The following is a 24,704-nucleotide window of genomic DNA, read 5'->3' as shown; positions in this document are numbered from 1 at the left end:
TAACAAACTGCATATTTGAACTATAAACAAGTACATTCTTGAAAACCTCTTAAAACTATATTCTGTGACATAAAAACAGTAATATTTATAAAATGATACTGGATTTGGGCGTCCGCCATGACACTCGCTGTAAGAAGTACCGCAAGTGGAGTGATATGATTACAAACGGTGAAACAGCTGTTGGAGTTCTGATATCGCTCTAATATCACACTCCTATCAGCCAATAAGATTCGAGGACCAGAAAGAACTGTTGTATAAAATGACTTAAATCATTAATACTTAAATTGTAATCTAAATTGATAGTAAGTACCTAACTTACTATCAATAAGCAACAAATTGGGAGTTTATTGAGGGAAAATAGTTCCCTGTCCACTAATCTAAAGTGTTTGGGTTCAAATTAGTAATAGATCCCATAGACCATAGTCCTAGTAAGAAAAAGAAAGATTGAGAGATCACAATAAGCAAAGTCAGAAATGAATTTGAAATGAATACCGAAGGGTGGAAAATCAACAGTCCATATATTGTCATTGTTGTCAGTGTGATTATGTAGTGTTAATAATGGCATGGATGTGTCTCCCTGCACCCCATAAGACACTGTCTCTCTCTCCTCCTGTCTGTGTCAGTTCGTGTCAAACAGACCATTGTCCCTTAAGTTCACTTGACTATTCCCTCAATTCATTACTGGATTGATTTATGTTGTCACCTCTGTTAGAGTCCAAACCTGTAGAGGCTTTGCTTCAGGAACCTGGTGTTATTTCTCTGTCTGCTTGCAGGTTTAATTAAGCAGTGAAAAACATTAGACAGTTAAACCATCTTGTTTGTATTGTTACCTTATATTAACTTGCCTGCAGATTTTTCAGGCATTTAGGAAATGCAATGATTTTAACATCATTGCACATTAATTGCATAGTGATGCATTGAAAAGCATGTTTGGATTGAGATCTGTGTGTTGGAATGACATGATGGTTATTAAATACTGACAGTATCCATTTTGGGTGAAATAATAAAAGAATACTAGACCTATACTTTAGCATAATTTAGAAAAATATATATTATTTAAGATTGTAAGAATTATAAAAATAATGATTTAAGACTATTGTTTTTAGACAATTAATTTTGTGTTAACTGCAATTAAATTAAAATGCATTATAGTTCATAGTAAATTTATATTACATGCAATTGTCTAAACATGCTGCTTGTTTATATGCTATTTCATAATTACACACATATAGTATGTAAATATAAACTTTTATTATTTTTTAATATAGTAAATATGGGAGAAATATGTCAGTCATTTATATGTGCCGAACTTCCTGCTGCCATTTTTATCAAACATATGAAGTTTGGTGCAGATTGAACTTGGTATGTTTGAGCTAGTGTAAAACATGACATATCCTGCTGCCAACAGGTGGCGCTATGGTTATATTTGAATATTGGCCTTTAGGTGTCTTCAGGCCAGGACACTTATCGAACCTGTGAACTTGTTGCAGATCGGACATTGCATGTTTAAGTTAGTGTAAAACAAGTCATTTCCTGTTGCCAACAGGTGGCGCTATGATTATGAGAGAACATTGGCCTTCAGATGTGTTCAGGCCAGGACTCTTATGTAAAGTTTGAGGCAGATTGGACATTTTATGCCTGAGTTACAACAACTTCTATTTCCATGGCGAAACATCAAACTTTGTCAGGCTGCCACGGACACGCCCTTTACCGAAAACTCAAGATCTTTGCAATTTAACATCGCAAAGGCCTTTAGATTAGACTGACCAAATATAATGTTGATGTCATTAAATCTCTAGGAGGAGTTTGTTACAGCGTACAGCATGTCACTTCCTGTTGCCAGCAGGTGGTGCTATGACTATAACTGAATATGGGCATGTAGATGTCTTAAGGTCAGGAGTGTTATCACACATGTGACGTTTGGGGCAGATCGGACATTGTATGCCTGAGTTATAACAACTTCCGTTTTCATGGCCAAACACTTTGAAATCTGTCAGGCCACCACAGACACACCCTCCAACGAAAACTCTAGATCTTCGCAATTTAATGTCACATGGGCCTTTAGATTAGACTGACTAAATTTGGTGTTGATCTGAATAAATCTCTAGGAGGAGTTTGTTCAAGTACAACGCCTGAAAATGGCAAAAATGACACAAAATTTGCTGAGAAAATAAAAAATAAAAAATAACTGACTTCCTGTTGGCTTTTGCTCCAAGAGACTTTTTTGTAGGTATTGATGTGTTACATGTGTGTACCGATTTTCGTGCATGTACAGTACGTGAAGCGTAGCTCAAAGCGCACACTGCTGAACATGATATGGTGGTGATGGGTGCCACAGCTTCATCTTTAAAAACACAAAGCAAGTGCACAAATTTCCCCTCACCAGAGCAACCCAGCAGATTTCCATCACAATGTTCCCCAGTGTGCTGGTGTGATCACAGCCTCTCCCAGCCTGACCTCTCTCTCTCTCTCTCTCTCTCTCTCTCTCTCTCTCTCTCTCTCTCTCTCTCTCTCTCTCTCTCTCTCTCTCTCTCTCTCTCTCTCTCTCTCTCTCTGTCGTTCTCTCGCTCCTCCCCGTAACCCCTCGCCTCATGCTGTCTAAGCCATTCAAGTGGAACACTGCAGGATTATCTTCTACATGAGCTCCAGACGAACTCCACAACCAAGACTGCACAAGAATCAAGTACTGAACTAAAACAATAAAGGCCGATAATATCACCAGCCACACCTGTGTAATGATATCTGGATTAATTTACTCTTAAAAGCACCCACCATTGTTTATGAATGGGTTCACCGGTGGTAAGTTCATAGTTTGTTTTATCAAAACAAAGAGCTATTTTGAGAATGGAAGTTTTTTTCTTTGCATTGGAGTAGATTTGTGATTTATCACTAATAAAAAAACACTGCAAATTTGGAAACTACAGTTTCAGTCAAATGTTTGGTCAAACTTTACTGAAATGTATTTATGCTCTTTTTGATCTGAAAGCTTTTGATTAAATGCTTGAAGTTTATTGGCTTTGAAAATATTATTTTTGCCTAAATATGATTTATAACACTTAAGTTTATGGACCAATTCTTAACAACTACCTTACTAACTGTTAATAAGCAGCCAATTAAGAGTTTATTGTGGCAAAAGTCACAGTTAATAGTAAGTTATTGGTGAGAGTTGATTCCTAAACCAAAGTGTGACTGGAAAAACAGTTAAAAGTGGGAAGTATACTCCAGTCTTTCAGTACTGTTGAAAGAACCTTTTGTGTGACTCATGAAGGTGGTTGAGAGTAAGCAGAGCTGTAATCTACACAGAGGGTGGCGACTTTCTCCCTAGTCTATATCTCAATATCAGTATACAACTGTAAAAAAACCTTTGTTGATACACTTACAGAGCGAAATTGATAATCCAAAATTCATATTTACAAAACAGTAACAGATACAGAAGTCGATTCAGCATGCTTTGCTGTAAGCAATTCAGGTTACACCACGGTCTTGTCTTATGATAATATATAATTATGATAATAGTTTATCAAATGCTGGCAACAGTTTATGTCAGTGTTTTCCTGACTCCCTGACAGGTTACACTGAGTTTAATCACTGTAATTAGTCAGTTTGAAAAATGTTCTAATAAAATGTCGGAGTGCAGAGGCAACCATTATTTGTCAGACAACACTTTAGTGAAAATTTACTAAACAGTTGTGCTACTCAATTCAGTTCAGTTTATTGGCATTGCATACGTTGGTGCATATTGCCAAAACACTGTACATAAAGTGAGGGAGTTTCTTTTTGACCCCCTGCTGATTTTGTACATTTGCCTACTAACAAAGAAATTATCAGTCTATAATTTTAATGGTAGGTTTATTTGAACAGTGAGAGACAGAATAACAACAAAAAATGCATAATTTTTAATAAGTTCATAATTGATTTTAATGAGTGAAATAAGTATTTGACCCCTTCACAAAACATGACTTAGTACTTGGTGGCTCTTGTTGGCAGAGGTCAGACATTTCTTGTAGTTGGTCACCAGGTTTGCACACATCTCAGGAGGGATTTTATCCCACTCCTCTTTGCAGATCCTCACCAAGTCATTAAGGTTTTGAAGCTGACGTTTGGCAACTCAAACCTTCAGCTCCCTCCACAGATTTTCTATGGGATTAAGGTCTAGAGACTGGCTAGGCCACTCCAGGACCTTAATGTGTTTCTTCTTGAGTTGTTTTCTTGGTGACTATGGTCCCAGCTGCCTTGAGATCATTGACAAGATCCTCCCGTGTAGTTCTGGGCTGTTTCCTCACTGTTCTCATGATCATTGAAACTCCACGAGGTGAGATCTTGCATAGAGCTCCAGACCGAGGGAGATTGACAGTTATTTTGTGTTGCTTGCATTTGCAAATAATCGCACCAACTGTTGTCACCTTCTCACCAAGCTGCTTGGCGATGGTCTTGTAGCCCATTTCAGCCTTGTGTAGGTCTACAATCTTGTCCCTGACGTCCTTGGACAGCTCTTTGGTCTTGGCCATGGTGGAGAGTTTGGAATCTGATTGATTGATTGCTTCTGTGGACAGGTGTCTTTTATACAGGTAACAAGCTGAGATTAGGAGTGCTCCCTTTAAGAGAGTGCTCCTAATCTCAGCTCGTTACCTGTATAAAAGACACCTGGGAGCCAGAAATCTTGCTGATTGATAGGGGATCCAATATATGTGGTTTAGACTAGTACACTCTCAACATTTTACGGAGCAGATTGAGGTGTCTGGATCATAATGCTAAAGTGATTATGTCCAATACAGTACATCAGATCATGGCAGTCTGCTGAATTTCACACAACAAAGAGTTCACCTGGAAGATGGGGAACTCTGCCAGGCTTTCAGCATAGATTTTGTGTAATTCATTAGCATAGATGTCTGCACCGTGCAAACTGTCTGTTTATTATATGCAGCAGTTTTGTTATCTTCAGCTTTAAATGCTCAAATTCATTAAAGTTGTGTGGATTCTGATTGGCTGTTGATGTGTTTATCATTCAACAGCTGAAAAACATTGTTTTGTTATAATTCCTAATCATAGCTGTGGTGTAGACTTCACTATTGTCAAAGAATTAGAATGATTGTTAAGACTTAGTTATAGTTTCTTTATAGTTGTCATCATTCATGTGAACAGACCCTTATTCTTCACTCTTGTTGAATTACTCTCAAAGACAACATCATTTCCTGTTGATCCTCATAATCTGAATGAAAGAGCTGAATATGGACTGTCTCACTGTTGAAATCATGAAATATTGATATTGGTAATATTACATTTGAAACCCAGCTGTTGTCTTGACACTTGTCTTGACAATGCTGTTGCTGATATCATCATCTCTATGTTTCTATTATAAGATATGATAATGGTGACCATGTGATCATAAATGAGATATGTAATGAATGAGTCAGTCATCATCATGTCTGCTGTGTAACATGGGGGCTCATCCAAATTTCCTTGGCAGGGGTTTTGAATGTGCTGAAGCAAGACAACACATTAGACATAATATCTGTGAAATGGATATGGTTTAATGACATAATGTACAATTCTAATTCAAATCATTGAGGCTTTGTTTTGAGAATGACTGTTGGTTTTCATGCTTGCCATGAGAGCATCAACAGGTGCAAAAGTGAACTAACTGGGTAATTTGACAGCGGGTTGAGCAAAATAAGTTATTCAGTGTAAACACTGTTAATTGTCTAATACAGGTTTTTTGTGTATAGTACAGCTTTTTCAGAAATGAATGTAGAAATTCCCAATAAGCCATCAATTTATGTACAATTATGGATTTGTATTAACACTTGAATCACTCGTCAATGATTTAAGTACAGTTTGTAGGACAGTTACATTGAATGTGCAAACATCAGTTAATCAATTTTTTTTTCGTTAAATGGATTCATATTACCTGACCATTACATGAGGAACACTCTCTTACAAGATGGCTGCCTTTGTCATTATGGGTTCTGTTGTGCTTAATGTGTGTCATCAGACATTTTGGGCTTAAGGAATTTGGGTTTTAGAGACTGGGTTAAAGACTCATTAAACCATATTCACATTTCCGTTGCTCTGGGGTCCAGGTTTACTGTGATATCAATCTATGTATACAGTGAGGGAAGCAATTATTTGATCCCCTGCTGATTTTGTACATTTGCTCACTGACAAAGAAATGATTAGTCTATAATTTTAATGCTAGGTTTATTTGAACAGTGAGAGACAGAGTAACAACAAAACAACCAGAAAAACACATTTCAAAAAAGTTATAAATTGATTTGCATCTTAATGAGTAAAATAAGTATTGGATCCCTTTTCGCAAAACATGACTTAGTACTTGGTGGCAAAACCCTTGTTAGCAAGATGTTTCTTGTAGTTGGCCACCAGGTTTGCACACATCTCAGAGGGATTTTGTCCCACTCATTTTTGCAGATCCTCTCCAAATCATTAAGATTGCGAGGCTGACGTTTAGCAACTTGAGCCTTCAGCTCCTTCCACAGATTTTCTACGGGATTAAGGTCTGAAGACTGGCTAGGCCACTCCAGGACCTTAATGTGCTTCTTCTTGAGCCACTCCTTTGTTGCCTTGACCGTGTGTTTGGGTCATTGTCATGCTGGAATACCAACCCACAACCCATTTTCAATGCCCTGGCCATGACGGTACATGGCCCCACCATCGTCCCTTTGATGCGGTGCAGTTGTCCTGTCCCCTTAGCAGAAAAACACTCCCAAAGCATAATAATAGTTTCCACCTCCATGTTTGACGGTGGGGAAGGTGTTCTTGGGGTCATTGGCAGCATTCCTCTTCTTCCAAACACGGCGAGTTGAGTTGAAGCCAATCTGACCACAACACTTTAACCCAGTTCTCCTCTGAATCATTGAGATGTTTATTGGCAAACTTCAGACGGGCTGTACATGTGCTTTCTTGAGCAGGGGGACCTTGTGGGTGCTGCAGGATTTCAGTCCTTCGCGGCGTAGTGTGTTACCAATTGTTTTCTTGGTGACTTTGGTCCCAGCTGCCTTGAAATCATTGACAACATCCTCCCGTGTAGTTCTGGGCTGATTCCTCACCGTTCTCAAGATCACTAAAACTCCACGAGCTGAGATCTTGCATGGAGTTCCAGACCGAGGGAGATTGACAGTTATTTTGTGTTACTTCCATGTGTGAATAATTGCACCAACTGTTTTCACCTTCTCACTAAGCTGCTTGGCGATGGTCTTGTAGCCCATTCTGGCCTTGTGTAGGTCTACAGTCTTGTCCCTGACATCCTTAAACAGCTCTATGGTCTTGGCCATGGTGGAGAGTTTGAAATCTGATTGATTGATTGCTTCTGTGGACAGGTGTCTTTTATACAGGTAACAAACTGAGATTAGGAGCACTCCCTTTAAGAGATTGCTCCCAATCTCAAACCTGTATAAAAGACACCCAAGAGCCGGAAATCTTGCTGATTGATAGAGGATCAAATATTTATTTTACTCTATAAAAAGCAAATCAATTTATAACTTTTTTGAAATGTGTTTTCTGGATTTTTTTTTTTTTGTTGTTGTTGTTGTTATTCTGTCTCTTACTGTTCAAATAAACTTAGCATTAAAATTATATACTGATCATTTGTTTGTCAGTGGGCAAACGTACAAAATCAGCAGGGGATCAAATAATTTTTTCCCTCAATGTATTTGTCTAAGATATAGCTTTATGAATCCTGTGTTTTGGGTCACACAGGATCTGGTTTGTTTGTTTATTTTTTGTTTTGTGATTGACAGCTTATGCCACAATAGTTTGTTTTTGATAGGTAATTTGTGGTAAATGTGTTCATTAGTAAAGTGACAACATGACTGTATAGTCAAATGAGCACTACAGCAGTGCATGAGATCATGGGTTTGATTTCCAGGGAAGTCATTAACTGATAAAATGTATATCTTAAACATCTGCCAAAACTTTCAGAAAGAAAACTTAGCATCTTACTTTGAAAGAAAGCAAAATAATAAAAAAAGTGTTACAGTATTTATGCTAAATGCAACTAGTTGATTAGTTGAACTTTAGAGTGCCTGTTTCACTCACATAAGTAGGACTTATTTCATAACTTCTGTGGTCTTAGAAAAATGTTAAAAAGCATTACTGCTGAATGTACTAAGAATCATCTCTCTACATCATGAATCTGTCTTGATAAATGCTACCTGATTTGTCGATAAACTCAAAATGAACACTGTTGAGACATTGTTCATTCTGCTGCTTACCAGAGTATTGTACTTAGGGGTGGCGAGTGTGATTCTTTGCATAGCTCTGTCACCCAATTAATGCTGTTTAATCCACTGGAAACATCCTAACAGAGGTGGAACCTACTAATTGGCAGATTTGCAGTGAAGCGACTCAGCAACCATGAATAGTGCTCAACACGCTAGACTTAACACAATTCAATCACGTCCAGTAACAGACAAAAATTGTTTGCTGTAATTTGATTGAACTATATTAATTGTTATTTATAGTCAACACCTCTGAGCTTGGTAAAGTGCATTTTTGTTTTCCTTATGCATCCATTCATATAATTTCCTACTGTTAAACTGATGAAGAAGCAGGCTGCCTAAGTTAGGACAGACTCTGAAACCAGCATGCCTGCATTCAAATGCTTCAGGAGCTTGCAGAATTAACTTTTCTGAATCATTTTTGACCTTAAATCAACTGATCTATTGGTTATTTTATTTTATTTTTGGTGCATGTATGAAGTAAGTTCTCTGCAAGTGTTGTAGAGAATCACATTAACAATGAACATATTCTACTCTTGTTTGCTAATCACAACGTTTCAATGTTTTTTTTTCTTGATATTGAATATGATATCTAGTGTTTTATCATATAAATGTTTTGTGAAATGTTTCAAATTTTTCGAATCAATTTGCCAAATGTTTTGATATTTTGTTCTCTCTTTCTCTCTCTCTGCAGTGCTTGAGAAAGTCCGCTTTTCTGCAGACGTGTTCAGTCTTGCTTCGCATCACCCAGCACCATGTCTGGCTCTTACGATGAATCCGCTGTCGCTGATGAGGCAATGGACAGCTTTTGGGAGGTACAAAGAGCACCATTTCCTTCCTTTAAATGCTACACTGCTAAGTTATTCAGCCGGTCATCAATAGTTGGGTTGTGTTTTAGCCAGCTATGGTTGGAAAACAGGAGGATGCTGTGTTCACAGTATCAGAATCTGCCAGAACACTCACAATGCGCTCTATTTAGATGACACTGTCGGCCCCTGTGATGTTGCCAGAGCCCTTCACATCACCCTTTGTGAGGCTCTGGCAGCCATTACAAACTTAACATCATGTCAGTATTATGTCAAAGTAATCGCATATTCAATCAGCACTCAGACAGTGATGCAGTCCTAGTGTTTTGTTTGTGTTTTTTTGTTTGTTTTCGAGCAGTTTTTAAGTAGATACTCCAGCACAAGGTCTATTGAGTTCCAGAGCAGCACCTGCATTGAGCAGCACCTGCATCCTGACTGCAGTCTGAAAGCGGTGGATGTGCCAGTTTCGTGTGTCTGACTTATTGACGGTGAATAAAGAGCCTCGTCAGCGTGTGCTACTATGCGTTTTTATTTACAGGCTGATATGACTCATCTGAGCTTGTGTGAAGGTGAGTGTAGTTGAAAATGAGATAAAACGCTGTAGTAAAAACTGCCTAGAAGGAGAACTGTACTATAAAGGTTGTTCAGAATGAAGTTCTGTGAAATGTAACTACACTGTGAAATGTAATACATTTACTTTACTAAGAAAAACTAAAAAGTAGTTCATTATTTTTGAGATGATACAAACTTTACATACGGGTAACACTTTATAATAACGTTCCATTGTAACTCTTTTATAAGTGATTAGTTAATGATGAAATAATCATTTACAAAACATTCACAAATGATTAATAAGTGATATGCTAACAATTTGTGTATGTTTTGTTAATTTATTTACAAGTCATTTACAAGTTAATTTACAAGTAATTAGTTAATGATGAACTAATTATTTACAAAACATGACTATGTTTCATGTTATAATCAAACAGATATTTATTAAATGGTTAAAAAATTACTAGTTAACCCCTTAACTGTCATCCCCTTTTTTATAAAATAGGCGTTAAAGTGCACTATCCAAACTTAAATTGTTGTAATTCATGAACACTTTGGAATACAGATCTAAGGTAGGTCTCTTTATAAAGAAAACAATCAGCAGATTATCGCAGAAGCGGAATTAAAAAAAAAAAAAGTATTAACAAATTACAGAAGTTTAAATTTACTGTAAAGAAAATACACTGTACAATTTTTACTATATTTGATATAAAATACATATCAATTTGAAGCCTTACATCTAAATTATTCCAAATTTGAAGTTGATATATATATAAAAAAAAGAGGTTCCTGTGAAAGCTTGTTTAGGGCGTTATAAAATACAACATAACCTTATATAATTGATACACTACATGGTGCAAAGTGCATTAGTGCATAAGTACACAGTGAATAAGTGCAGAGTGTATAATCGTCATTTGGGATGCAGCTCATGTTTGCCAAAGAAGACATCTTTACCCTCAACAGTCATCCCTACACACTACAAAGTATTCAAAAGCTGTTGTGTAAACGCATGAATAAATAATTTACAAATCTTTCTGCATCCCCTAATCTAAAGTGTAAACAATTCATCATTTGTAAATGTGTTACACATCATTTGTAGATCTTGCAAATGATCTGGTGTTTATAAGGCATTTACAACACTTTCTGCATCCCCTAATCTAAAGTGTAAACTATTCATCAGCTGTAAATGTTTTACAAACCTGCCAGTTCCAGGTTGTGTGGGTATCACATGGGTGAAAGACCTTTGAATAATAATTATGCGATCTTCAGAGAAGGATAAACATTTAAATGATTGATATTTTAATTATTATACAATGTTTTGTAAATTATTAGTTCATCATTATCTAATCACTTGTAAATGATTTATAACTTAATCTACAAAACATAAATAAAAATACTAACATATCACTTATTAATCATTTATGAATGCATAGTCATGTTTTGTAAATGATTAGTTCATCATTAACTAATTACTTGTAAATTACTTAACAAAACATACACAAATTGTTAGCATATCACTTATTAAACATTTATGAATGTTTTGCAAATTATTATTTTATCATTAACTAACCATTTATAAATGACTTACAACTGAACGTTATTATAAAGTGTTACCAAGTGGGGTTTACTAAATAAATCAAGTTAAAGAGGCCATGACATGGATTTTTTTTTATGTAAAGGGGTCCTATTTTGCTTTTTCACTTTTTAGCCAGTGTGTGGTGTGAATGTTTTGGCATAAAAATCATCTACAAAGTTACAAATCTTAAAGTCCACTCCAAAGGGAGATATTTCGTTTTTAAAAAATCCCTTTTTAAGAACTACAACGAACGGCTCCTTTGGACTACAGCGTTTGTTTTCCGGATGCTATTATGTCACAACGTAAATCCCGCCTACAGAAATTCAAATCGTTGGCGGGTGGGGAGGGACGATATGGGGGATTCACCTTTAGCGATGAGCATGAACAGCTGCTTCTGGGTACTTTAGCGAGCCGCAGTATAAACCCGAGCATTGACTGTATTCGTCCGTGAACTGCTCCGGTCGCCATGTTGGAGGCACGCGTTGATGTGTGTGGTATAAGTGGTCGATGTAAACACAAGCTGTGGCTGATGTAAACACAAGCATTGACTAGAGTGACGATTATCGGTTGCCGTGTCGGAGCCACACCGTAGACGTGTGCTGTGTGTGGTAAGTTATTTATTCATCATACAGTGTAGATAGCTTCTCTAGCCTTATGCTGGAGCTGGTTTTGGGCATGTAAACAATTAAATAAATTTGCACAATAAGGATAATATCATGTATTGGCGATCTCGCAGGCTGATGATAGGACCAACACTACTGTAGCATATTATTTACTCACCCTCTATGCATCCTAGGTGTATATGACTTCCTTCTTTCAGACAAATGCAATCAGAGTTATATTAAAAATAATCCTGGCACTCCCAAGCTTTAGAACGGCATAGACTGAACGGCATAGACGAGTGTTTCTCTCTATCAGTCCAAAACAAGTCCAAGTGCATCGATCCATAATAAAAAGTGCCTCACATGGCTCCGGGGGGGTCAATAAAAGCCTCCTATAGCGAACCAATGTGTTTTTGTAAGAAAAATATCCATATTGAAATTACTGCTTTAGAAAGGGGCGTGGCAGGACTGAAACGCCGTCTAAGCTGTTCGCCAATTGCAATGCAGTGGGACTGCTAACCAATCACAACACATTTTGTTTTTCAGAAGGTGGACCTTCATCAAACCCAGAACTAATTGAGCCGTTTGTGCCAGGCTGGGGAGAAAGCTATTGTAATAAAGTAAATTATGCGAAAAATAATGCATTTTTCGAACCATCAAGCATGAGAGCATGTTCTAGTGCACCCCCAAAACAAAATAAAGACTTTGTAAAAGATTTTAATTATTTTAATGTTCCTTGAGGTTTAATTATTATGTTAATATAGTTTTTTTGCGCAAAAAAAGTGGAAAAATGATTTTCAACCCTCATTCTTGGCCCTCTGTTTAAAACGAACTGTTTTAAGGGGTGGGTCCTTGTCAGGAATTAGTCACTGTTATGATTGGCTAATGTCATTATATAGGAAACAGTAAGAAACAGTATCAACGCACCCTTGCTAACGCATGTGAAGCTGGCTGCACACTAGACGATTTTCAAATCTTAACCGACTTTAAAACCATGGGAGACCACAGACATGAAGACACAGATTTTTAGCCTTATAATCCTCTGAACACACACACTAGACAATTTGACCAGACCACAAGACCACACACTTGTTGACTGTAGGAACGATTTTACAGTGACACGAGATCTCACAGAGACTAGCGAGATCAAACGTGACTAGAGAAGGAAAGCAAATGGATAAGATAATGGACGTTGTCAGCTGGCTCTCCCGGTGAGCGTTCTGTTTCACTGTGAAAAACAAAGTATGAAGAAGAATATGAGGGATGTATTCTGCTTTCGTAGCATTTTTGTAGCTGTCATGTTTCAGCTATAGAAGCATGCAACATCTGGTAAGTGATGCTTGGTCGCTTATTGGCTATTGCAGGTATCACATCAGAGGCAGCCCGATCAAAAACACTAAATATTAAACATGCTTGATATTTACGATTTGAGTTCGGGGACGCTCCGTCTTGATCGGAAGCAGTTAAATAATCGTAATGACACCACACAACAGAGGATTTATTGGACAAAAAAATCATTTGCGACAAGCCTCGAATCGGGTCACACCCCCTGATCGTTCAGGGGTGCACATCGGCCTAAAATAGACCTTAAAATTGTCTAATGTGCAGCTAGCTTGAGTGTTTTGAAAACATGATTAAAAAAATAGTCATTTCCAGACAAAGCATTAGGAAATCATTTACTTACAGTTTGTAATGCAGTTGCAGTCAGATCTAGCATTGCTTCATCTTTCAACAAATGTTTCTTTATATACTCTCCATGACACCGTGCCTCAATTACAAAACAAAATACTTTGATCAGTCCTCGGACTCAATCCAAGCTGCCATTAAACATAAACTATCCACTTGTTCCTTACGCTGGGATCCTTCTGATATCTGTACAAAGATGCGAACAAGCTGTTTAAACCAAACGCGTCAAAGCGAACTTTCTTTCACTCCATTTGTCCTATTGACGACAGACTCAAGCGTGTAGACTGTGTTAGAAAGCGAACATCCATCTGTATACTGTGTAGACAAGATAGCGGTAGTGATTGTAATTTCGATTTCCTTTTGACACGATGTGACATTCGCATTCGGCGTGATCAAGTGTCTAGCTGTTAAGCGACTGAATGTCAGTGGGCGAGGCCTATGGTAAGAAGATGACTATTATTCGATGCCTTGCTCTGGAGGCAGTGTTTATGCAAATGTTTTTTCACGTCATCTTGCACCTCAGATCCAAACGAGCCATTTTTGGAGCTTGATTAAAAAATTGTTTTGTTTATAATGCTATTTGTCTTTGTTGTCAGTAATCTCTTTTGTAATGTTCAGAGTCACATTGTTATAATGTAATTTGATTGGAAGGGTATGACGGGGCTATAAACCACTAGATGGCAGAAAAATGTGCACTTTCCAAAACATCCACTTTTCAAGATACACGCAACTTTGGCTGAAGCTTGACGTGATCACGGGCAGCAGCGCAAAGTCGATTCTGTACTTACTTGATCTAATTGATGTTTTTAAAAATGTTGTACATTTAAGTAGCAAATGAGAATCGCTAAAATTCTTAAATTTATCTTGAGACAAAAGTCTTCCCTAATGATTTTCAGTTTTGTTTAAGATAATTAAAGCAACAGTTTTTTTTAAATAACGGAAGAATATGTAAAAGTATGGTGTTTGGGGTAAAAAGCACCCCTGCTGTTGAGGCTAAAAGGTACAATAATTAACATGGTAAGTAATAGAAGGCTGACTTTTCTATTTGTTGACATGACATTGTTAGATTTAAATGGTAAATAATATCATATATTATATTGGGTGTCCGTCTTAAAGATAATTACCATGTTTAGAATGAAACCATCATTTAAAAACATGATATTAATCATATCATACTACTGTAAATCAATATTAAATTACTATGGGATCTTTTTCAGTGTTTTGAACAAGTATTAACTCATCCTCAGCTCTGTCCCAGAGGTTAGCTCTAACCTTGAACAAACTCACCTACCTGTAATTTTCTAGTGATCATGACAGAGATTGTCTTACTATAGGGAGTAGGGCAGAGCTCATTAGCATTTAAAGCAACATGCAACAGAATTGCTCGCTCTAAAAAGGGCTGATTTTGACAAGGTAAAAAGAGTGTTTTTACACTACCATTGAGAAATTTTAACCAAAGTATGTTATAGATTTCTCATTAAGACCCTAAAATATCAAATCAACTTGAAAATGGGCATCCAATGACCCCTTTAAGAACATTCTGTATTTCGAAAAGGAATGAGTGAAACTAAAAAGAAAGATAACTGATGAAATGGTTACTCATTTAAATTGACCTGTCATGTAGCCAAGTATGGTGTCCCACACACAGAGCAAAATGCAGCCATATTTACTGCAGCACCCAGGGCTTTGGTGTCTTACTCAAGGGCACCTCAGTTGTTGTTTTGAGGGTGGATGAGAGCGCTTATTGTACACTACTTCTGTTTACATTTCTTGGTGGTACTGAGACTTGGACCCATGACCGTGGGGGTACAAGTCCAGCTCTCTAACCATTAGGCCACAACTGCCCCACTCATACAAATCAATTTATCTCAAAGGGGTCCAATTAAGCTTCTTCACGTTTTAAATTTTAGCTAGTTAGTGGTGTGTATGTTTGGGCATAAAAAACATCTACAAAGTTACAAATCTCAGAGTCCACTCCATAGGGAGATATTTAGTTTTTAAAAAGTCCCTTTTCAAGAACTACAACAAACAGCTCCTTTGGACTACAGCGTCGTCTAAGCTGTTTGCCAATTGCAATGCAGTGGGACTGCTAACCAATCACAACACATTTCGTTTTTCGGAAGGCAGACCTTCATCAAACCCGGAACTAATCGAGCCATTTGTGCCAGCCTGGGGAGTAATAATGTAAATTATGTGAAAAATAATGCGTTTTCTGAAACACCAAGCATGAGAGCATGTTCTAGTGCACCCCCAAAACAAAATAAAGACTTTGTAAACAAGAATAATAGGACCCCTTTAACAGGTTTTCTGAGTAACAAAGGCACAGTACACAAATAATGTATTTTTTGAACGTTTTAATTAGGGGTGGGCATAGATTAATTTTTTAAATCTAGATTAATCTAGATTAAATCTTGGAATTAATCTAGATTAATCTAGATTAAAATGGCTAATTTGAATTCTGCTGAAGGCATTCAGAATATGTGTGCTACCCAAATAATTACTAAAAGTAAGTCTTCGAGAACGGGCCAGGTGGCGCATTAGATCAGGCGCTCATCTCCTGTTTCCAAAATGCATCACAAACTGCTTGACAATTGCATTTACAACATAATTACCTATACAAACTTGTGTAACCAAGTACTTGTGTGCAAAAGGCTGCACGACGTGCGTGTTGCCGTTAAATACACAGACGCGCACGGGCATGGATTTCTGCGTACATAGTCTTCCATTAAACTGCGTTGCTTTTAGAAGCGTCAATTCAGTTGTTGCATATAGTTTAATGTCTTTATTTCGGGATTATCAAAGTAAATTATAACTCACGTGCCCCAGTAAAAAGGGTCTAGCAACGCACCTGCCCTGAAGCGGCTTCATAACTGCATCAATGTCAGCACGTCTCATTTGATGTGGTAATTTCACAGAAGTTGAAGACTCGTTCTCGCCTCCTACAGTGCAATTCGACTAGGCATACGTCATCCGCGCTAAAATATCAAGGTGAAAGTCATCATATCTTGCGTAGTTTAGACCCAGCTCCCAACCCAACTTTGAGAATAGATTAACGGCGATATTTTTTTTATCGCCCGATAAGAGTCTCACGTTAACGCAGCACGTTAACGCCGATAACGGCCCACCACTAGTTTTAATACATGGATGATTTAGTAATGAATCTACACAGACAAATAGATAGACTTTTACAATTAAGCTCAATTGTTGAACATTAATTAAAGATTGTACAGTGAGCTAACCTTTTACTGCACTGTAAGCAATATATACTATATACTGCCTTCTAGAGCAATATGTCAATATTTTTCAGTATTTTGACAATATTCAATCACTTAAAAGGCATTCAGAAAACTGGTGTTGTTTATATATTCCAGCAGACATAACTGCAGTGAGGCTATTGTGTTTTTCATCTCTTTAAACCCATCTCTTTAAAACTCAAAGCCTCACTGAGCTTCCCTGGATGTGTGTGTGTGTGTGTGTGTGTGTGTATGATGTCATTGTTAGTGCAGTGATGCGCAGGATTAGCGCTCTAGGAGCACATGGACACAAAGCTGTGGCAGTCATTGCGTAACTTCACATGCACAAGAATGAGTCCCATCCCCCTCCTATCACCCGCAATCATTCCTCTTGACTTCCTTATGCCACCTGCAGGCACCAGAGAGAATGGTACACTGTATGGTTTTCCAATATAATTCTATTCTATTCTGTTCTATTCTATTCTATTCTATTCTATTCTATTCTATTATATTATATTATATTATATTATATTATATTATATTATATTATATTATATTATATTATATTATATTTGTGTATGTTCAGTTTTTGTTTTGTCTTGTGAAATAGGTGTACATACATACATACAAACAGTTTGGAAGCAGAATGGGGGCTTTTTTTCTCAAACTTCAGAGTAAAGACATTTATAAAGTTACACAAATTTAAATTTCAAATAAATGCTGCTCTTGTGAACATTCTACAGTAAGATTATTAAAAAATGCATTACAGCTTCGAACAGACATATTGGACAGCACAACTGTTTTTAACGTTGATAATAATCAGGAATATTTCTTGAGCAGCAAATCAGTATATTAGAATGATTTCTGAAGGGTCATGTGATACTAAAGAACGGAGTAATGATGCTGAAAATTCAGCATTGATCACATGAATAAATTTAATTAGAAAATATAGTAAATAGTTATTGTAAATTGTAAATATAATTCACAATATTACTGTATTTCTCATCAAATAAATGCAGTATTGGTGAGCAGAAGGGACTTCTTTCAAAAATATTCAAAACATCTTACCGACCCCAAACTTTGAAACGGTAAGCTATGTGCGTATCTGTTATGTCAAATAACTTCATCAGCCCTAAATGCAATTTTCATAATATCTTCTTGCAGATAACATGGGTTATGCAAACCCTTGACCAGAATTGTATATCAAGTTACAGTATCTCACAAAAGTGAGTACACTCCTCACATTTCAGCAACCATTTCAGTATATCTTCTCTAGGGACAATACTATAGAAATGGAACTTGGATTTATTTTAGAGTAGTCAATGTGCAGCTTGTATAGCAGTATAGATTTACTGCCTTTTGAAAATGACTCAACATACAGCCATTATTGTCAAAATAACTGGCAACAAAATTGAGTGCACCCTAAGTGATAACAGCAGTATGTTGTTTAACCATGCAAAGTCACATGTCCTATTCATCATGTTTAAGGTTTTGTCTGCTTGACAGGACCATACAAAGTTGTGTATCTTGTATTAGAGCAATTAAAATTAGGTGTTTTAAGTACAATTCTCTCATACTGACCACTGGATGTTTAACATGGCATCGCATGGCAAAGAACTCTCTGAGGATTTGAGAATTAGAATTGTTGCTCTTCACAAAGATGGCCAAGGCTGATAAAGAATCAGTAACACCCTGAAACCGAGTTACACTACAGTGGTCAGAGTCATACAGATGTTTTCCAAGATGGGATCCATTCAGAACAGGCCTCAAAAGGGTCGATCACCGAAGTTGAGCACTCGTTCTGTGCATCAGGTGCAAAACCTGGCTTCAAAAAACAGATGCATGAGTGCTGCCAGCATTGCTTTAAAAGGCATTGCCGCACACTGCAACAAGTTGGTTTGCATAGGCGTCATCCCAGAAGAAGACCTCTTCTGAAGCTGGCTCACAAGAAAGCCTGCAAACAGTTTGCTGAAGACAACCAAGAGCATGAAATACCATGTCCTGTGGTCTGATGAGACTATAAGATCTCAGATGGTGTCCAGCATGTGTGGCGATGCCCTGGTGAGGAGTACCAAGAAAATTGTGTCTTGTCTACAGTACAGCATGGTGGTGGTAGCATCATGGTCTGGGGCTGCATGAGTGCTGCTGGTTCTGGGGAGCTGCAGTTCATTGAGGGAAACATGGAGTCCATTATTTACTGTACAATCTGAAGCAGAACATGATGCCTTTCCTCCAGAAATTAGGCCGAATGGCCGTTTTCCAACATGACAACCCCAAACACACCACCAAGATGACAAATGCCTTGCTGAGGAAGCTGAAGGTGAAGGTGATGGAGTGGCCAAGTATGTCTCCAGACCTGAACCCTATTAAGCTCCTGTGGGGCATCCTCAAGCGTAAGGTGGAGAAGCAATATGTGTCTAACGTCCAGCAGCTCTGTGATGTCATTATAGAGGAATGAAAGAGTATCCCAGCAACAACCTGCAGCTCTGGTCAACTCCATGCCCAGGATGATTAAGACAAGTTCACTTAAGGTGTACTCACTTTTGTTGCCAGCTATTTTGACAATAATATGTTGAGTTATTTTCAGGGGACAGTAAATCTATACTGCTATACAAGCTGCACATTGACTACTCTAAAATATATACAAGTTTCATTTCTATAGTATTGTCCCTTGAGAAGATATACTAAAATGGTTGCAGAAATGTGAGGGGTGTTTTGTGAGATAGTGTATATGTTATATGATGTGATATGTAATATGACTTCTTCCATTTTTCTTAGGTGGGAAATTATAAGCGTGCCGTCAAGAGAATTGATGACGGTCATCGACTCTGCAATGATCTTATGAACTGCCTTCAGGAACGTGCCAAGATTGAGAAGTCCTACAGCCAGCAGCTCACTGAATGGTCCAAAAGGTGGAGGCAACTGATCGAGAAAGGTCAGTTTGAAAAATCTACAGCTTCATTTCTTCTTCTTTAAGCTGTTATTATAACTTTTCAGAACTATTATTGGGAAAAGCCAAATACAAACCATGCCAATAAAGAAGTCATCACAGTATATTATTCTATGCATTTCTGATTTTGTATGTGTTTGCTTGTGTGGCCAGGGCCTCAGTATGGGTCTGTGGAGCGGGCCTGGATAGCTATGATGACAGAGGCCGATAAGGTGAGTGAACTTCATCAAGAGGTGAAGAACGGTCTGATGAACGAAGACATTGAGAAGGTGAAGAACTGGCAGAAAGACTCTTACCACAGACAGATGATTGGTGGCTTCAAGGAAACCAAAGAGGCAGAAGAGGGCTTCAAGAAAGCCCAGAAACCCTGGGCGAAGAAACTCAAAGAGGTATATATAAAAAGATATTAATTATGTCAATTCTGTGTTAACATACATTATGCATATAAATAATTGAAATGCATATTAAATATGCATGCAGCCTGAAATACAGCTGATGTATTATGCTTACAATATGTTTACACATTTACAACAACTGTACTCTAATGGTATCTTACATTATTTACTCACTCTTTCCAACCCCATATGACATTGTCTTCTGTGAAAAAAGGAGGAATAATAACGCTTAAATGAAAAAGTCACAAATAATGTCTTCTGAATTCATGTGAAAGTTGTAAGAAAGACCAAAATTTGTCATAATTCACTGATAATCTTCCTCCTCAGTGAGCTGTTAACTGCTGCAATTGGATCATTGAATCAGTTACTTAAACCAGTTATGACATGTACCCCTGGTTTCATAGACAAGGTTTAAGCCTAGTCTGATCTTAAAATATACCAGTGTCTTTGTTTTGTCTCAAGATGCACACCAGTAATGTTTTCATATTTACAAGTCATATTTATAAAAATTACTTAAATGTTTTAATTGAACTCATCCTGGCTTAAGCTAAGCCCTGTCTGTGAAACCGGGCCTTAGATAGTACAAATCATCCAGACCAGTTTTGTGATCATGAACATGAAAAGGAGAAATAGGTGGATATCTAGCTTTTCAGTAAATCGGGATGTTCCTCAGACAAAACTGTTATGTGGTTTTTAGAAGATTTGGCATATTGGGCATAGACTCAGATGGACTTGTTGTGATATTTTCTATACATCAGTTTTGCATTTAAAGCCTGGAAGAAAGCAAGTGGGTTTTGAATAATTCTTGAAAGGGTCAGAACTGACCCTGACTCTATTGTAGCAACTTGTCTCACAATTTTAGTCAGTTTAACTAACCATTCTCTAAGCTTCATCCATTCAGTTGCAGTATTACAGTTAGTTAAAATTTTGCATATCTGGCTGCAGATGGAGACAGCAAAGAAGAACTATCACATGGCATGTAAAGAGGAGAAAATGGCTGCGGCCCGTGAGGCAGATGCATCTGTCGCTCCTGACCAGCAGAAGAAATTCCATGAGAAGACAGAGAAATGCAAACAGGATGTGCAGAAGGTGCGGAAAACAGCTAAAAACATTAAGTACTATCCCTAGGTTACAGCCATGCAGATAATGCAGTACTAATTTTATACAACCATTCTATAAAGAGGGAATATTGAGCAACATTTCAGCCTGTTTTTGGCCATGTTAGCTAATATATTTTGTCTTAGCCAAAAAGATTTCCAAACAAGAGTTCATATGGTCCAATCAAAACAAATCACAGACTGGAACAAAGCTTGTGAGTGGATTGGAACGTCAGTTATTTCACCATCCGCTCCAGGTTTTCCATTTCCTACCTACACTGAATTAATACAATTTATATTGGAAAAAAGTGCTGGGTCTGGAGCACATCTCAGCTGAGAGACATTTACCTTCAAGATCTTATATCACTTACAATTACGAGCCATTAAAACGAGCAATGACTTTTATATGGTGTTATTACATTCAAAGACATAACAATCACTCTCTCCCTCTATTGAATTATGACAGTACAGTCCTGGAGGATGAAACTTTGAAATCTAATGGTCTTAAATTATTAATGTGTATCCAAGACGTTTTTAAATAGATTTTGATTAGGCTTGTTGTAAGCACCAAAATAGCATATTCAGAGGTACCTTTGTGCAGCTTAGCTTAGTATTGTTCTTAAATCGAGGCTGTGACTCAAGCTGTGCATTTGTGTTTGTGCTGCAGGCAAAGGAGAAGTACGAGAAGTCTCTGGATGAGCTGTCGAAGTGCACACCGCAGTACATGGAGTGCATGGAGCAGGTGTTTGACCAATGCCAGCAGCACGAGGTCAAGCGACTGACCTTCCTCAAAGAGGTTCTTCTGGACATCAAACGACACTTAAACCTCACCGAGAACCAAAGGTGAGTGTAAACCCCCAAAAAACAATTTGTCTGTACTGATTCACAAAGATAATAGTATGTGCTTTAGCTAAGATAGCAAGTAAAAGTCTTGAAGCAAGCTGAGATAATTTGTTCTTTGAATAATTGAACACATTTTCAATTTGTGCAGACTGAAATATTAGTCATTATACACTAATTCATGAACATTTCATTTGTTTGAGTCTTCAATCAATTAGTTTTTGTGATCTGGTTGCAGTGATTAACAACTCACTGGAGTGAAAGTATTACAGTTGTCTAGTTTACTTTTTATTCTAGATTAGATGCATTTGTCAGAGCCTGCTGAGTTTGTGTTATTTGCATTTGTGCTTTCCATACTTTAGCTATGCAGCAGTGTACCGTGAGTTTGAACGCACCATTCTGGCTGCCAACACACAAGAGGATCTCAAGTGGTTCAGTAATAATCACGGTCCTGGCATGCATATGAACTGGCCCCAATTTGAGGTACACCGCTTTCAATAAACAAATAAACATTAGAGGTTTTAACAGTCTTGTGCCCTTTTCAGGTTTCTGGGTTTATTAAAAAGCCAGAGGAGCCCAGGGCTAGTTGCCACACATCAAAGTTGACACAAGCTTTAAAATCCCAGTAAGGCTATAAGTCAAAAGGCTTAATTGCATAAATTCTACAATCTAGAATTAGTTTTTCCTAAACCTTATTTAAAACATTGTTAGATTTATTTGTTTTTATATAGTAGTTGTTGAGTAAGCATTTCAAATTCAGGGACAACTATAATATTCTCTTTTTTAGTGTATATGTATGATATGAAAAATATATTTTTATATAGGAAAAATAGGAATGTTCAGATGCTGTTTGTAGTGAAACACTGATTTTCTGTTCTGAATTCTCTCAGGAATATAATCCAGAAGCCACCAATGCTGTTGCAAAGAGAGAAAAGAAGAAGCCAGATGGAGTCGCTCCTGCTACTCCAAACACAGAGCACGCAGGTCAACCAGGAGACCGCGGCAGGTCAGACATCATCTCTGCTTTCCTCATTTGTTTTCAGTGTCCTTCCTTTCATCTTGGTTGGTTGCTGTCCTCTTTACTCTTTCTTTGAAGTTCAACAAAAAAATAATTTCTGCCTGTACAGGGTTCTTGAGTTGACTATATGGTATTTTAGAGAATGCAAAGTTGTGATATATACATAAAAATAGTTACACTTTATTTTAAGGTGTCCTTGTTATTATGCATTTATGTACCAAGTGATGGTTTGGTTACTATATGGTTAGGGTTAGGATTAGGGCTTGGTTCAGGATTACTTGCATGTAATTATGCATATTTTATTGTTATTATAATAGTAAGTGCATGTAAATATATATGTATCAGCATTTTCAGTTGTTACACAATATTCAACCTCAGTATTTATGTAATGGTTCTGAAATGGCTTAAAAGGCCCTTTTTTCTCTTCAAACTGAGAAATATATAACAAACAATTTAAGAAATGAAATATTTTATTTCAGTTAAATGGATAGTTCGCCCAAAAATTAAATTTTGATGTCTATCTGCTTACTGTCACGATCTGGGCTGTGGGGTTTTCCCTCAGCCACCTGAGGTCGCTGTTTCCCCTTTTCCCTTCCTCTCGCACTTCCCTCCTGATCTCGTACACCTGTCTCATCACTCACACCCACAGCTGACCCTCATTATCACAGACTTTATAATCTCCACTCTTTCCCCACTCTGTGAGTCTGCATTGTTTCCTGTTGGTTTGTATTTTGTGTCCCTTGAAGTCTTGCTCCAGTCTTGCTCTTGTTTTTCGTGTCGTGTTGTGCCGTGTTGGCCTTTTGTTTGTTTGTTTGTTTATTGTTCATTAAAATCCTTTCCCTGCATTTTGGACCCAGATCTCCTCTATCTCACCGTGACAGAATGCAGACTCCACAGATGGGTCCAGCGGGGAGTAATTTTTTTTTTTCTGAGGAGGCGGCGGCGTTTGAGGCGGCGTTGGCCGCTCGGTTCGAGGAGGTCATTTACCTCCAACTGGCCGAGATGGAGGCCTGTAGGGCCGAGTCGGCGCGACGGCATTCCCGCTTTGCAGTGGGGGTGGAGTGGCTCTTCCGTGGGAAGGCGGAAGTGTCCACGCTCTCTGTTCCGGACGCGGCGGTGACCGCTCTCTCTGTTCCGGACGCGGCGGTGACCGCTTTCTCTGTTCCTGACGCGGCGGTGACCGCTTTCTCTGTTCCTGACGCGGTGGTGACCGCTTTCTCTGTGCCGGACGCGGCGGTGACTGCTGGCGTTCCTCTGGCGGCGAGGCCGGCTCGCGTTCCTATGGCGGCGGTGCCCGCTGACGTTTCTGTGGCGGCGGTGGCCGCAGACGTTCCTGTGGCGGCGGTGCCCGCTCACGTTCCTCTGGCGGCGGCGGTGACCGTTCTCTCTGTTCCGGACGCGGCGGTGACTGCGCCCTCTGTTCCTGACGTGGCGGTGACTGCGCCCTCTGTTCCTGACGTGGCGGTGACTGCGCCCTCTGTTCCGGACGCGGCGGTGACCGCGTCCTCTGTCCCGGACGCGGCGGTGACCGTTCTCTCTGTTCCGGATGCGGCGGTGACCGCGCCCTCTGTTCCGGACGCGGCGGTGACCGAGCTCTCTGTTCCGGACGCGGCGGTGACCGCGCTCTCTGTTCCTGACGCGGTGGTGACCGTTCTCTCTGTTCCGGATGCGGCGGTGACCGCGCCCTCTGTTCCGGACGCGGCGGTGACCGTGCC

General features: G+C 38.5%; 1 protein-coding gene across 1 annotated transcript in view; it reads left to right on the top strand.

Moving 5' to 3' along the window:
• The first annotated feature begins 2,636 nt into the window (after positions 1-2,636).
• pacsin1a (protein kinase C and casein kinase substrate in neurons 1a) overlaps positions 2,637-24,704 on the top strand; it is a 29,295-nt gene continuing 7,227 nt past the window's right edge. The window contains exons 1-8 of the mRNA XM_073823388.1: positions 2,637-2,799; positions 8,929-9,049; positions 19,468-19,624; positions 19,793-20,028; positions 20,980-21,123; positions 21,799-21,974; positions 22,334-22,454; positions 22,862-22,977. Of these exons, the coding sequence (XP_073679489.1) occupies positions 8,990-9,049; positions 19,468-19,624; positions 19,793-20,028; positions 20,980-21,123; positions 21,799-21,974; positions 22,334-22,454; positions 22,862-22,977 (1,010 nt within the window). The 5' untranslated portion in view covers positions 2,637-2,799; positions 8,929-8,989. The remainder of the gene's footprint in view (positions 2,800-8,928; positions 9,050-19,467; positions 19,625-19,792; positions 20,029-20,979; positions 21,124-21,798; positions 21,975-22,333; positions 22,455-22,861; positions 22,978-24,704) is intronic.

Source organism: Garra rufa, chromosome 18 (assembly GCF_049309525.1).
Source record: "Garra rufa chromosome 18, GarRuf1.0, whole genome shotgun sequence".
NCBI classification, from domain to species: domain Eukaryota; kingdom Metazoa; phylum Chordata; class Actinopteri; order Cypriniformes; family Cyprinidae; genus Garra; species Garra rufa.
This window is presented reverse-complemented; position numbering and strand designations above follow the sequence as displayed.